This window comes from Chlamydotis macqueenii, chromosome 25, assembly GCF_036417535.1.
Source record: "Chlamydotis macqueenii isolate bChlMac1 chromosome 25, bChlMac1.mat, whole genome shotgun sequence".
In the NCBI taxonomy this organism is placed as follows: Eukaryota; Metazoa; Chordata; class Aves; order Otidiformes; family Otididae; genus Chlamydotis; species Chlamydotis macqueenii.
In genome coordinates this window covers 3,082,673-3,095,150 of record NC_141580.1, presented here as the reverse complement: position 1 = coordinate 3,095,150, position 12,478 = coordinate 3,082,673, and the positions used below count along the sequence as shown (strand labels likewise).

General features: G+C 50.0%; 1 protein-coding gene across 1 annotated transcript in view; it reads left to right on the top strand.

Annotated features, from left to right (window-relative positions):
* The first annotated feature begins 11,065 nt into the window (after positions 1 to 11,065).
* Positions 11,066 to 12,478, top strand: part of ASIC2 (acid sensing ion channel subunit 2) — a 444,266-nt gene continuing 442,853 nt past the window's right edge. The window contains exon 1 of the mRNA XM_086766578.1: positions 11,066 to 11,629. Within this exon, the coding sequence (XP_086622704.1) occupies positions 11,066 to 11,629 (564 nt within the window). The remainder of the gene's footprint in view (positions 11,630 to 12,478) is intronic.

Below are 12,478 nucleotides of genomic sequence, written 5' to 3'. Positions count from 1 at the left end.
GTGGTGCATGGTACCCTACCTATTTACTCTTAAAAGCTCTCCATATTTTCCCAATCTGGCTCATTTTTTCATATGAATTGCTACAAAAGGATGCAACACTGGCATGGCATGGTTGCAGAGCCACCAGTGACTCCTTCTGCTCCCAGAGCCCCGCTGTTGGATCAGTTTTAGAAAGTGAAACTGGAGGGTGTGAATGGAGAGGTTTGTTACAGCCAGGCCAGCTTTTCCTTTCCTGAGAAGTGTCTCAGTGTTTGAGTGGGCCACGCCATGACTTTAAATAAGGACCTTCAGATGTAACACCTGCAAGGGTTACAGGCTAAGCTGGAGGGCCTGCTTGTCCTCACAGCATGCTGGCACTTCCCCCAAAACTAGGTAAAGAGGGAGCAAAGTGACTTACTCATCTACTGATTAAGTAGGTTGATATTTTTGCTTGCCCTGAGATACTCCTCCAACACTGGTTTCAAATGGAAGATGATTTTCCAAAATAAGAGGAATGGGAGGCCCCCAGGTCTGGAGTTTGGGCAGAATTGCCTGGGAAAGCATGGTCCAAATCTGTGGCATGGACCCTGTTCCTCCCTATCCCATGGCAGCCCACTCATGAGCATGGGGTAGCGGTGGGCTGAGATGCTCTGGGGGCAGAGCGGTCCAAGCCCATTTACAGCGTTTGTCCTTAGCCATCTGGGCCAACCCTTCATCCCTGCTATTCGGTCAGAGTCAAGCAGAAGCTTCAAGCAGTGAAAATAAAACGACATTATTCCAGGCAGAGCTGATTTCATGAAAAATACATTGTCTCTCCATGGCTTCAGTGAAAATATGTTCGTTTCTGCCAGATTTAATTAGAAGCCATCTATTCTCAAAACTTGGGGAGAACCATCACAAGAGGTGAGTGAACATGAAAGATTTGAAAGACTTAAAATCTCTTCCAGGGACTGAATTAACTGACTGCAACCCTTTGCTTGCAAATGAAACCAAGGTAATGTTTCTTCCTCCTGAACATGCACTGGAAAAAAAAATAAATGTACTCACACTCAGAGCTATTCTGCAATTACCATACACTTTACATTTGGCATCGCTGTAATGTGGACAAGTGTGTAGAGGCAAAGGGTTGTGCTCAGCAGTGAATGCCAAGAGCATCCCCTGCTGCCTAGCAAAGACATACACTCAGTGTACTGATCTTTGATTTCTGAAGTTTCTATTTGTCAAAGAAAAAGTAATCCTCGAATGCATGAGTGACAAAATGGCACAACCTCCCAAAGGTTTTGTGCCTTGGGAATCCCAGTGAAATCCCTATCAGGGATTTTTACACCTGCAGGAAGACAAGGATTTAACAGAGGGGATGTGAATCATCATCAGAGGGCTTTGCAAGGACTTTGACCTCACTTTCAAGTGGTTTTGTGTCAATCGCTTTTAAACTGGTTTGGAACAAGGTGAACGGAAATGTGCCGCTCAGATAGATTCATCCAGACGGCAGATCGCACGGCTTGAACTGGACTGGTTTTGTAAAACTTGGGCAGAGGGTGGAACACAGGAATGCTTCAGCCTCCTAAATGCCTGAGTTACGCCACCGCGGAGCAGCCCTCCTGCGGAAATGATGACATGCAGAAGATGACTCCCCCACCATCGTCCTTGTAACCAAGCACTCCTCTCATGCTGTAAATGATGAGTACTCGGGAAATGCATTGACTGTGACATGTCGAGCTCGGGAAGGGGATGGGTTGCACTGCTTTGTTCTGTTTTTTGTTAATGTCTGTCAGCCTCTACCTTGCAGTTATCAGTAATTTCCCGGAGAGGAGGAAAGGTTTTTGGCAAGGTTCACTCAACCGAATCACAGTTTTCTGTTTAAGCGCTTTTGCTGCTCGCGAACTTGTCTTTCTTGTATTTGCAGCTCCTTCCCAGCCACGCTCCTGGGGATGGAGGTTCCCTGTTGGTGCCACAGCAGAAATGATAATTGCAAGTGTGGGTCTCTGACGGGTTGGACTGATGCCATCATGGGAGATGCGTTCAGGGAGATGCTTTCGGGACACGCTTCAGCCTCCCGTGCTGCCTCCATCTCTGCTGCTCTCCCCACGTCAGGTACAGCAGCTGCAGCGGGGATCCTGCCTTCTTACCGGGCTCTGCTCATGCTGACCTTCACTAAGGATGGGGTAGGTGACGGCTTTCCAGGCCACTTTGTTAGAGACAAAAGCCTTGAAATGCTCTTCTGCTCTTAAAAGCTTGAGCTGCTGCTCTGGCAATAACTGCTATCACGTCTGGCTTCCAAGTGAAGACGAGCAATGGCCAATTTTTAGCTGGTTGGGCGTTCGCTTCCTCTCTACCCTGACCAGCTAATGGGATCTGAGTCCTGGCTCATTTTAGGCTAGCAGCAAACCTCCCAGCACATCCCACCTGGCCAAAATCATGGCTGGACACTGAGCCACAGCAGTGAGACAAGCAGCCCTTGCTGTGTTCTTCCATTAAAAGTAGATTTGTTACTGTGTTAAGCCGTCAATGACAGAGAAAGCAAAGATGAGACTCCGTTCCTCGTGCGCTATTATTAAAAGTCTCAATCAGGTTGCCTACAGAGCCATCTCCATTACCTTCACAAGCAGACGTGGGGAATCGGCCTCTGCCTCTGAGGGAGGATGCAAGCACTCTCAGCAATGCTAATAAAGCACCTGGATTTTCCTGACCCTGCCAGTTTGCAGTTTGCAGTGTTACAAGCCACCGCAACAGGATCTCGTAGGAAAAAGACTCGGAGATCCTTCTCCTAAGGAGCAGCTCTGCTGCCACTCCGGCCGGCAGAGAGAAGGTGGTAGACAGGTAAATGGGCTGTGCCTTTGCCTAGCTGTGCTGCCCAGATCTCCTTTACCTGTAGATCAAGCGATGGGCTTCTTAAGTGTGAGTATTTGTATTGCAGGAACCCACATTCAGGTTAAGTTTCTCTGTCCATGAAGTCCTAACCCAGAAATTGCTGGGTTGGTTGCTCTTGCTGAGACATGGCTGGCAGGTGGAGGGGGAAAGGGGATCTTAATCTTCTTGAATTATGTTTAGCCTGATCTAATTTTAATCCTGTTTAAAAAAAAAACAATAAAAAACAAACAAACAAAAAAACCTCCAACAACATTTTGGTTTTGTTTAAGCTTTATGTTGTTGTTACACAAGGTTTATGTTCTTTCATTTGATTCCTCTGGCGGCCTTTTTTTTTCCCAGATATCACTCACCAGCTTCACTGCAAATAGCTCTGTCTGACCTGAAAACGCTTTTCCACTGATCAGATAATTCATCTTAAACGCTCTGCCAAGCGAGAGCAGTGAGTCACTCACATCTCTACAAACCTGGTAACAGCCTGCTTCACCAGCCAGGCCAGCAAAGCTGGCAGAGAGTGCTCAGCAGGTTTGTTTTTGGTTGTTTGTCTTTTTTTTCCCCCCACTCTGATGTCATTAAACCAGAGAAAAGAGATCCCTCCTCCATCTTCTGGCGTTAACTTTCTGCCTTTCTATAGACAGGAGAGCACCAAAGACACCAGGGTAGGGAACTGGTGATGCGTTTGCAGATGGGAACGCACAAGGATGTGCTTGCAGGGAGTGTCTTCATGGATGCCTATATCTATGGCTCTGCCTTTCCTTTTCCAAATTTAAATAAGGTGGGGAGAGGAGGGCAGGAACTTCAGGTGCTGGCAGGAGATCAGCTTCTTCATCCCTGCTTCCCCCTGGGCTTGGCAGGGGGTTGTGCCTGCAGGACCTGGGGTCTGGGGAAAGATCCCATCTGGAGGAGCTTCTGAGAATGACCATCACCGCACGTAGTCAACACGTAATGTCAGCAATGGGCTCATCATGGCAAGGGTGAGCGCTGCTGTCTGGTCAGGTAAGAGTAAACTCACAAAGCCCTCTACTGCTGGGTCACGAAGCCTGGATTGCACAAGCAGAGTTATTAATAACTGATGACAAAGAGATTTGGTTTTAACTTCTTTTGGAAGTCTGAATATCAAGTAGGAAGGATCTACTGCAGATGGAACAGAACATTTCAATGTAGGTCTTGGGTCCTTCTTCTTTGGGTTTTAATTTGTAAGGGTTTTTTTTTTTCTAAAATTTGGACACACAGTATTTGAAAAGACAGAGATGAGCCTGGAAAAAAAGATCTACTGACCCCAGACTGCTTTTTTTTTTTTCCCCACTGAAAGATGGCAAAGCTGTCCTTTAGCGTTTCTGGGCCTTTCTTCTGACCCAACATCTCAGGTACCATCTCAGGGAACCTGTGATGTCTCACCACAGGAGCAAAGGGCTCTTGGAAAGACCCTCTTCTGTCACATCTTAGACAATTTGAAGGGATCTGTTTAGCTTGGGCAGCTCCATAGAGCACCAATACCTGTACTGCTCAATTCTGCAGAGGAAAAACTCTGTGCAGTTATTACTGAGTCGCTTTGCACTGACTTAAATTATATCCAAAAGGAATAGAGAAATTTCATGTGTTCTTCCTCCTCAGAAAGTGCAAGGATTTAAGATGAGGCTTGTTCTATCAGTGCAGGAACAGCTCCTCTCTGGCATGGATATAATCTCACTGAAGAGTAAATACCATAATCTGGTCGAGTTCCTGTCCCTGCTGCCTCTCCGACCATCAAATAAACATTAACTAACTCATCCAATGTCCCTGAGGAGGGGAAAGGATCAGGCCCATTCCACACCCTGGGGAGCACAAACAAATTAAACGATGTGTTTCCAGCCCCCAGGCACCTCGGCTGTCCCGCAGCAAACTTCGTCCCTTCCTTATCCACAGCTCCGATTCCCACAACGCAAGGTCCAAGCGTATCACCGGACGTGGCCTTGTTGGCTCAGCTCACGTTTGTGCATCGGTTGGGACTGAACAGCGTCGCACTGCCGGCATTGCCGGTGTCACAGCCTGGTACTGGGGACCGGAAGCGGATGGGAGTGCGGCCCCCATGATGGAGCGGTGAGAATCACACCTCTGCGACAGCAGCCTCAGGTAGCCTCATTATTGGACTCTAATTAATTCAAGCTGGAGTTTGCTCTTGATACAAATGCAAACAAAAGTTTTCTACCTGCTAGGAAATCCTGCTGGCACTTTGTGGGGGTTAAAGTTGGATTTGAAAGCTGCTTGGGACCGTTGTGTGCCAGGAGCAGAGCTCAGTCCCTCTCTCTGCTCGAACTACCCCACTTTGAGGCTGGAAATCTCCTAAGGATAAGCTTTTCCATGGGGACAGCAGCATCTTCTCTGCTGGCAGGAGCATGTCAGTGGGGTAAATCCCTCTTTGCCTGACCTCTTCATTGTGCCAAAGAGGTTTTGAGTTTCCTGTCAGTAGCACTTCCCTAAGCCGATGCTCCATCATCATGGGGGATGTCCTGATGTTTTGATGGCTGGATATCCTCAGCAGGACACCCCAAAGGTGACAATGTCCCCATGTGCTGGGTGTCTCCACTCTCTCAGCAGTCACTGGAGATTGGGTCAACCCAATCTAGGGAGCCCAGAGGGAAACTCAGCTCATCCTGAAGCAGATCCTTGCCCTGAGGCTTTACCTCTTGCTTGTGAGAGCTAAAAGAAATACCTCATACCATGCTGAGGTGAAATGGAAATGGCACAGAGAGGTCCCCACCCTGGGGAGCACTGAGGACCATCGGTCCCATCTCACCTCCCAGCTTTGCTCCTTTGGCAGCAGGATAGCAATTATCTTTCAGATTGCTTTTTTCCTTGTTTTCTCAGTTCAGCTACTTGAGGAAGGACAATCAAGGTTGCCATAGCAATGAAAGGATGACTTCTTAATTTGTGGGATTCTTTCTCTTAATTATTCCAAGAATTGTAATCCCATGAAAACTGCCTTCTTTGGAGAATTTCAGTTCGGAGCTGCACTGGCACTGAAGTAGAAGTTAAAAAGAAAGAAAAACTAATTAAGACATTTTTGGGCAAAAGAATGAAAAAACATATATTTCGGTGAATTTTCCTGTCCTGTTTCATGTGCCAACAAGAACAAATGCCCGGTGTTACCTAGAAACAAGGGTGTGGAATAGGTCCTAAACTTGAATTATTCATGAGTAATTCAAAGTGCTTTCATACTTTCTGAGGAGCAAGAACATCAGGCAGAACTAATGCATATAACTCAAAATAAAATCACGTAAAGCTTAACAGAGAACAAGTATGATTTCATGGGCTATTTAGATGGGGAGGTGCCAAAGGAAAATGTCATTCTCCTATTGCATTTTTCATCCCCAAATCTCTAAACCCAAGGCACAGGATAGAAGCACCCTTACTTTAATTTTTAGAATGAAAAAACGCTGTGGCTTGCTGCGGGTCGTGCAGGGAGGTACACGAGGAAGGATCTGGAGACTCTTTCAATCCCGCCAGCTCGCTTTACAGGGGGAGAAGGTGGCACGCGAGCAACCGCTGATGCGAACGTCTTTGAACCCCGGCTGACAAACACGGCCCCAGAGAGAGGGCTGATAAATCCAAGTGGTTGCAGAGAAGCTGAGAATATCAGAGCGAGCAGGACAGGCTCCGATTGCTGAAAAACACTACTGCAAATCCAATATTCCCTTTCTGTAATAAAATCTGTAGATGTAACTTGCTCTGCAGACTCTGGGCTGATGAGAGTCATCTCTGTGCCCCGGGGAAGCCTCTCCCCCCATCACCAGCTGGATTCGGAGGCTGAAGGCTCGGCTCTGCCACCACTAAGTTGTTCATGTGCTATAATGTATCTGCAAGAGGAGGAGGAGGATGAGGAAGGCATCCCGGAGCATCCGCTCTGCTGCTGGGGGGTGCCAGGCACAGCTGATGGAGGAACCTCCCCCCTCAAATAGTTTTGCCACTGGAAAAATGCTAATTCAGCTCTCTGTCAATATGTGCTTTTATTGGCACCCTTCTTTAGGGGGCAGGGGTATTAAAATGGAGCATTTAACTTTCTTCCACCACCTTCCTTTAGAAGGTGTTTCCCAATATGCAGCCATTTACTCCTGCATTCCCCAATATGCAGGAATATTTTTGGTTGTCTTTCAAGGAGACCTTTTTTTTTCCTCTTTAATTGCTTCTATTTTATACCCCATTATAAATCCATGCATTATATTAAATACATTGAAATCCAATCAAAATTTCAATTTTCTATATATATTAAAAAGCCATTTAACGGAGCCAAAGATGCTTTGGAAGGGATTGGATTTAATTTCAGGGGAAACATCTGCATTCAACATTATGTTCCCATTTGGAAAGGCAGATTCATATAAGTAGCCAAGTTTATTCTGCTAAGTGGAGCTCTGGGTCCCCAACAGCTTGAAGATACCAGCAATAAGCAGTTTGGTGACAAGAGGGTCCAAAAATGGAGACTTGTAGGCCCATGACCATCTTGAGCAAAGTCCTTCTTCCAGGTGTCATTGCTACTGGCCCAGCACTTTCTGGCTTCCCATCCAAGTGCCCGCTGCCTTTCTCTTTTTGCGAAGCATGTGGAGATGCAGCAGAAGCAGTGTCCCATGAAATGCAAAACACAGTGGGACAGCGATGGTGCTCGGTGCAACCACACAAGTGATCTGCAGCTGTGCCAGGGAGGATGAAATGCTCTCCCAGATTGCAGCCATCATTGCTTTTTCTTTTCTTCTTCTTTTTTTTTTTTTTTCCTAATCAAGTCTAGAGGGAAACACAAAAACCAGCAAACTGGCAGAAAATGCAGCAATTCCCATGCTGAGCAGAGGGCTTTGGCCCAGGATAGGGGGGATCGTGTCCCAAGCCACACTGGGGACCACAGCATCTCCTTGTCTTTTTAAAACAACCCATTGCTCTGCCTGCGAGACCAGTCCTGACTGTCCCAGTGCAAACCCTTCACCTGAGCCACGCTTCTGGGAGGGCTGGGGCAGCAGAGGGGCTCACACAGGTGGGGGGACCCCTCTCCATCTCTCCTCGCTCCTTGAATAAAGCCATTTCCCCCCCATTTCATGGCTGGGATCCCTCCCCCTGAGCAGTGCAGCGTGGGTTTGAGACACAAGAGGGCAGGCACAGGCTGTGCCAAGGAGAGCGGATCCGGCTCAGCTCCCCTGTCCCTCAGCCACCCTGGCCCTGCTGCCCCTCCCCGCTTCATCCCTGCAAGAGTGGGGAAAGGGGATTCTTTTTTTTTTTTTTTTTTTTTCCCCGGGGGATATGTCTTCTGACCCTGCCAGGCTCCTCTGCCCTTCTTTCTGGAAGAGATGTGAAGCAGCAAGGTCTGTGAGCGATGCTGATGGACCATGAGCTCCCAAAGCAGGTACTCCACCCCCCCAGGGATGCACTGTGCAGGTCTCCTTAAGCTGGGCTCTGCTTTTATGGGACTGCCCTCTGCTTTTATGGGACTGCCCAGGCTCCTTTGTCCTTACCACGCACATCCATCAGCAGACAGGCTGGCGAGAGAGGTGCCAACAGATGCCAGCTCTTGAGCACAACCTCAGCCGCAGGCGCTCACCAGAGAGCATTTCTCTCCCTGGTTTGTGCCCAACCCCACGAGCAGCGGTAGCAGAGTCTGGTGAGCCAGGCAGCACTGCTGGGCACAGCACTTTTTCCTCCAATCTGCAGCCAAAGCACTCGACACAGTTAAATAATAAAAGGCAGCAGATGGTATATGGGATGAATTACAGAAAACAGGATTGTAAAGGCAGCGCGCATGGTGAACAAATGAAAGCATTAACGCACCAGGCCAAATAATGCAGACGGCGGGGAGAGGAGGGAGAGCTGCATACGGGTTGGTCATGGGTGGGAAAGGGAGCCCATTCCAGCCAGGAAACTTTTAGGAGGGGAATGGTCTTGTCCCTGGCCCTGAGGAGATGGTGAGCACACGGGTAGACAGGCAGTGAGGTCTGGAACCCAGAACAAGGGTGCTGTGGCTGCTCTGTCCTCAGCTGCTTTAATTCTGGTTCACATGTTGCCTGGGTCTGCTCAGAGCTGTCTTCTCCACCCCTCCTGGGAAGGACATGACAGGATGCAGGAGGTTTGTAAGGCCTCACCTTGGCTGAATTTCTGCTTAATAAAGAAAGGGCAGGGCTGTTTAGCCACAAATGGGCTTGTACTGACAGCATGGCTTTCAGTCACGAACAGAGACGCAGGAGAAGGGACCCTTTTTTTTTGCATTTCAGGGCTGATGTGGATTTGCACAAAGAGTGGTTTCCTCTGGTGGCAGCCTCTGGTGACAGCTCCCGCTCCTTCTGCACCCCAGCTGTCCATGAGGACTGGTCGTGGTCTTGGCACAGCCCTGGAGCCTTCTGGCTATGGAAGAAGGGTTCAGCTTTAGGGCAGCAACCTGGTATGCTGAAAAGCCCTACTGGGAAATTCACCTCATGGCTATAATGCAAGCTTTCTGGGTGACTTGGCTCTTGAGTCCTTTGTCCTCTCTTTGCCTCAGTTTCCCTGGCATAAAATGGAGAGACTAGAGTTGGGCTGCCATAGAGCAGTGCTGGGATGAGCAGCTCAGCCTGGGAGATACTCCCAAAGGATGATCTATGCTGGGGGATGCCATGGCTGGGCTTGCCTTTGGCTGCCAGGGCCAAATGTGGCTTCGGAGGTAGCGAAAACTGGGTGAAAATCATCAGGAGGAGGACAGGGTAGCTCATGGCCAAGGGACAAGGGACTCAGGGGTCTGTCAGTGGAGGTGAAGCACCTGAAGAGATGACAGGGCCAAACGGTGCAAAGGGCAAAGGCTCTTTCAGGGTCTGCTGTCATGGTAACAGCTCTTGGGGTTAAAAATTAAAACAATGGGCTCATTTTGTCCCAGATAATCTTTGGGTTTATCCTTAAGGTAATGTCGTGGATGGATTTCCCAGTTTGCTCCCCCTTCTCCCCACCTCATGCTTCCACTCCTCTTGGCTGACTGCACATCTGAGAGCATCTTCCCCGAGCACATCCATCACAGCTGCCTGCCAGCGGCAAACAAACATCTGGAGATCCTGCTGCCTGCAAATCTTCCGAGTTCTCCACAGACTGAGTCCGGGGGCTACAGGAGCTGCTTGGCATAGCCCCCCACTCCCCCTGCACCCTGCCGAGGCACGGCCACTTACAAACCCAACCCCAGGCAGGAGGCGGGGGTCTCTGATTGCAGCCCCCTCTCCCTGCCCTCCCCTGCGCTCTCGTCCTGCCGCGGGGCTCCAGATGGATGCGTGACTCACGGCTCTCAGCGCTTCACCTCTCGAGAGTCCTGCAGTGAAGGGAAGCTCTGAGGCACACAGAGAAGAGATGAGGGATGCTGCAGCCGTTCTCCTGCTGCCTCTCCCCACTGAGTCCTACCCTGTCTGATTTTTTGGTCCGAGCTGCTGCGTGACAGAGAAGAGGCTTCATGCTGTTGCTTTCCTTGTGCCTGTACGTGTGTGCATGGAGCTGAGCAGCAATTTTTCCTCCCTTTTCTTTTTTTTTTTAACCTTTCCCTCCCTCTCTTCCTCTCATACTTCTCCTGCTGAGTTAGGTGCTCGCCTTTCCCCGAGAGAAGCCCTCGGAAAAAGCACGGGCAGCACAGGGTGGGTTTTCGGAGTGGTATTTGTTGGAGCCCTGCCCAAAATGGAGGGGTGGGGGAGGAAGAGCGATGCCTGAATCCAGCAGCTTGCATCCCCGGAGCACCGGGAGCATCGCCTGATGGGTCTGAAAGCCCCGCTGCTCTGCAAGACATCAGCTGTGGGAAACGGCATCCTTGGGCTTTCCGCAGCAGTTACCGGGCTGCGAGCCGCCTCGGCTTGTTTTAAGCTCGCTCTCTGGCTCAGTCTCATCTCCGTTCGGGGTGTGTGTGTATGTGTGTGTGTGTAGGGGGAGGACTTTATTTCCATTGGCTCAGCTTTCGCTGCCCACCCACATCCCTTCCACATCACCTTGGTGTCTCCCTAAATAAAACCAGCCCTTCTTATCGCGCCGAGGAAATCAAGAGCGAGAGTTTGAATGGATTTTATATAAATATTTACCCCTACGACACTCCTGCTGAGCTCGTGGGATAAACTGGCAGCAGCTGGCCTGAGACTCCCCGTCTCTCTTCCGCATCTAAAAGGGTTTAATTACTTTCGAGAGGGGAGGGGAGAGATCCGGATCCCAGTTTCAGCTACAGACTGACCCAAAAAAAGCAGTGCCAGGATTTAGCTGACTATCCCTCATGGATCTGAAGGACAGCACCAGCGAGGGCAGCATGGGCAGCCTGCAGCCTTCCAGCATCCAGATTTTTGCCAACACTTCCACGCTCCACGGGATCCGTCACGTCTTTGTCTACGGGCCGGTGACCATCCGTCGCCTGCTCTGGACCTTGGCCTTTGTGGGCTCGCTGGGTCTCCTCCTGGTTGAGAGTTCAGACCGGGTGGCTTTCTACTTCTCCTACCAGCACGTGACCAAAGTGGATGAGGTTGTGGCACACAGCCTGGTTTTCCCTGCTGTCACCATCTGTAACCTCAACGAGTTTCGCTTTTCCCGGCTCACCACCAACGACCTGTACCACGCTGGGGAGCTCCTGGCTTTGCTTGATGTCAACCTGCAGATCCCCAACCCTCACCTGGCTGACCCGGCTGTCTTAGCCATCCTCCGAGAAAAGACCAATTTTAAGCAGTACAAACCAAAAGTTTTCAACATGCAGGAGTTCCTGGCACGGGTTGGCCACGACCTGAAGGATATGATGCTGTACTGCAAATTCAAAGGCCAAGAGTGCAACCATGAGGACTTCAAAACTGTGAGTATGAGCAGACCCTCAGCTTTTCTCTTCTCCGGCCATGCGGATGGTGGTGGTGTCACAGGACAGCACTGGAGGTCAATGGCCAAGCTGTGTGGGCACGGTGCGATGAGTGCCTGGTGTATGCTGGGGTCTGGCGTGGCAGAGGAGGAGGAGGCAGCCTGTTGAGTGGAAGCTTGTTTGCTGGAGCCCTAAGAGGGGGTTATGTGGGGCCAACCCTGCCAAGGGGCTTGCAGCAGGTCTGGCCTCCACCCTGCATAAGGCCGACAGTGCCCAGACGGCTGCTTGGTGTCAGACCAGGGCATCAGATGGGTCTCGCTGAGCATCAGAGGGGGCTTGGGGGTCTCTTGCTGTGGCCAGTGAATGTTAGCTGGCTGAAGGAAGCAGAGAGGGCTGGAAAGAGGCCAGCAGAAAGGCAGGCATTCAGGGATGGTCTGAGTGATGTCCACTAGCCAGTTGTACTTCCCCGGGTGTTCGTAGCCTTGCTGAAATCATGGAAAGGGAAATTTTTCTGCTTGTTCTTGATGGTCATGGCTGATAAATCCCAGTTTGCTGTGCAGTGTGGCAGCAGCTGGGTCCCTTCCTGGTGCTGTGTGAGAGAGAAGGGGGACGGGAAGAAGAAGATGAGGAAAAGAATTCAGGCTCAGCTCTGATCCCTGTCTGCTCTTGGGCTGGTGGGGAGGTGGAGCGAGCCGGGTAGGCTGAGGATCCTGATGGAAGCAGACGCCGCGTAGTTTACAGCTTCTGGATGATACCCTGATGGCAGTGCAGGCTGGCCTGGGTAGTTTGGCTGGCAAAAAGCATCAGCTTAAAATAAAAATAAACAGTAGGTTGTCTGGAAGAAGTGAT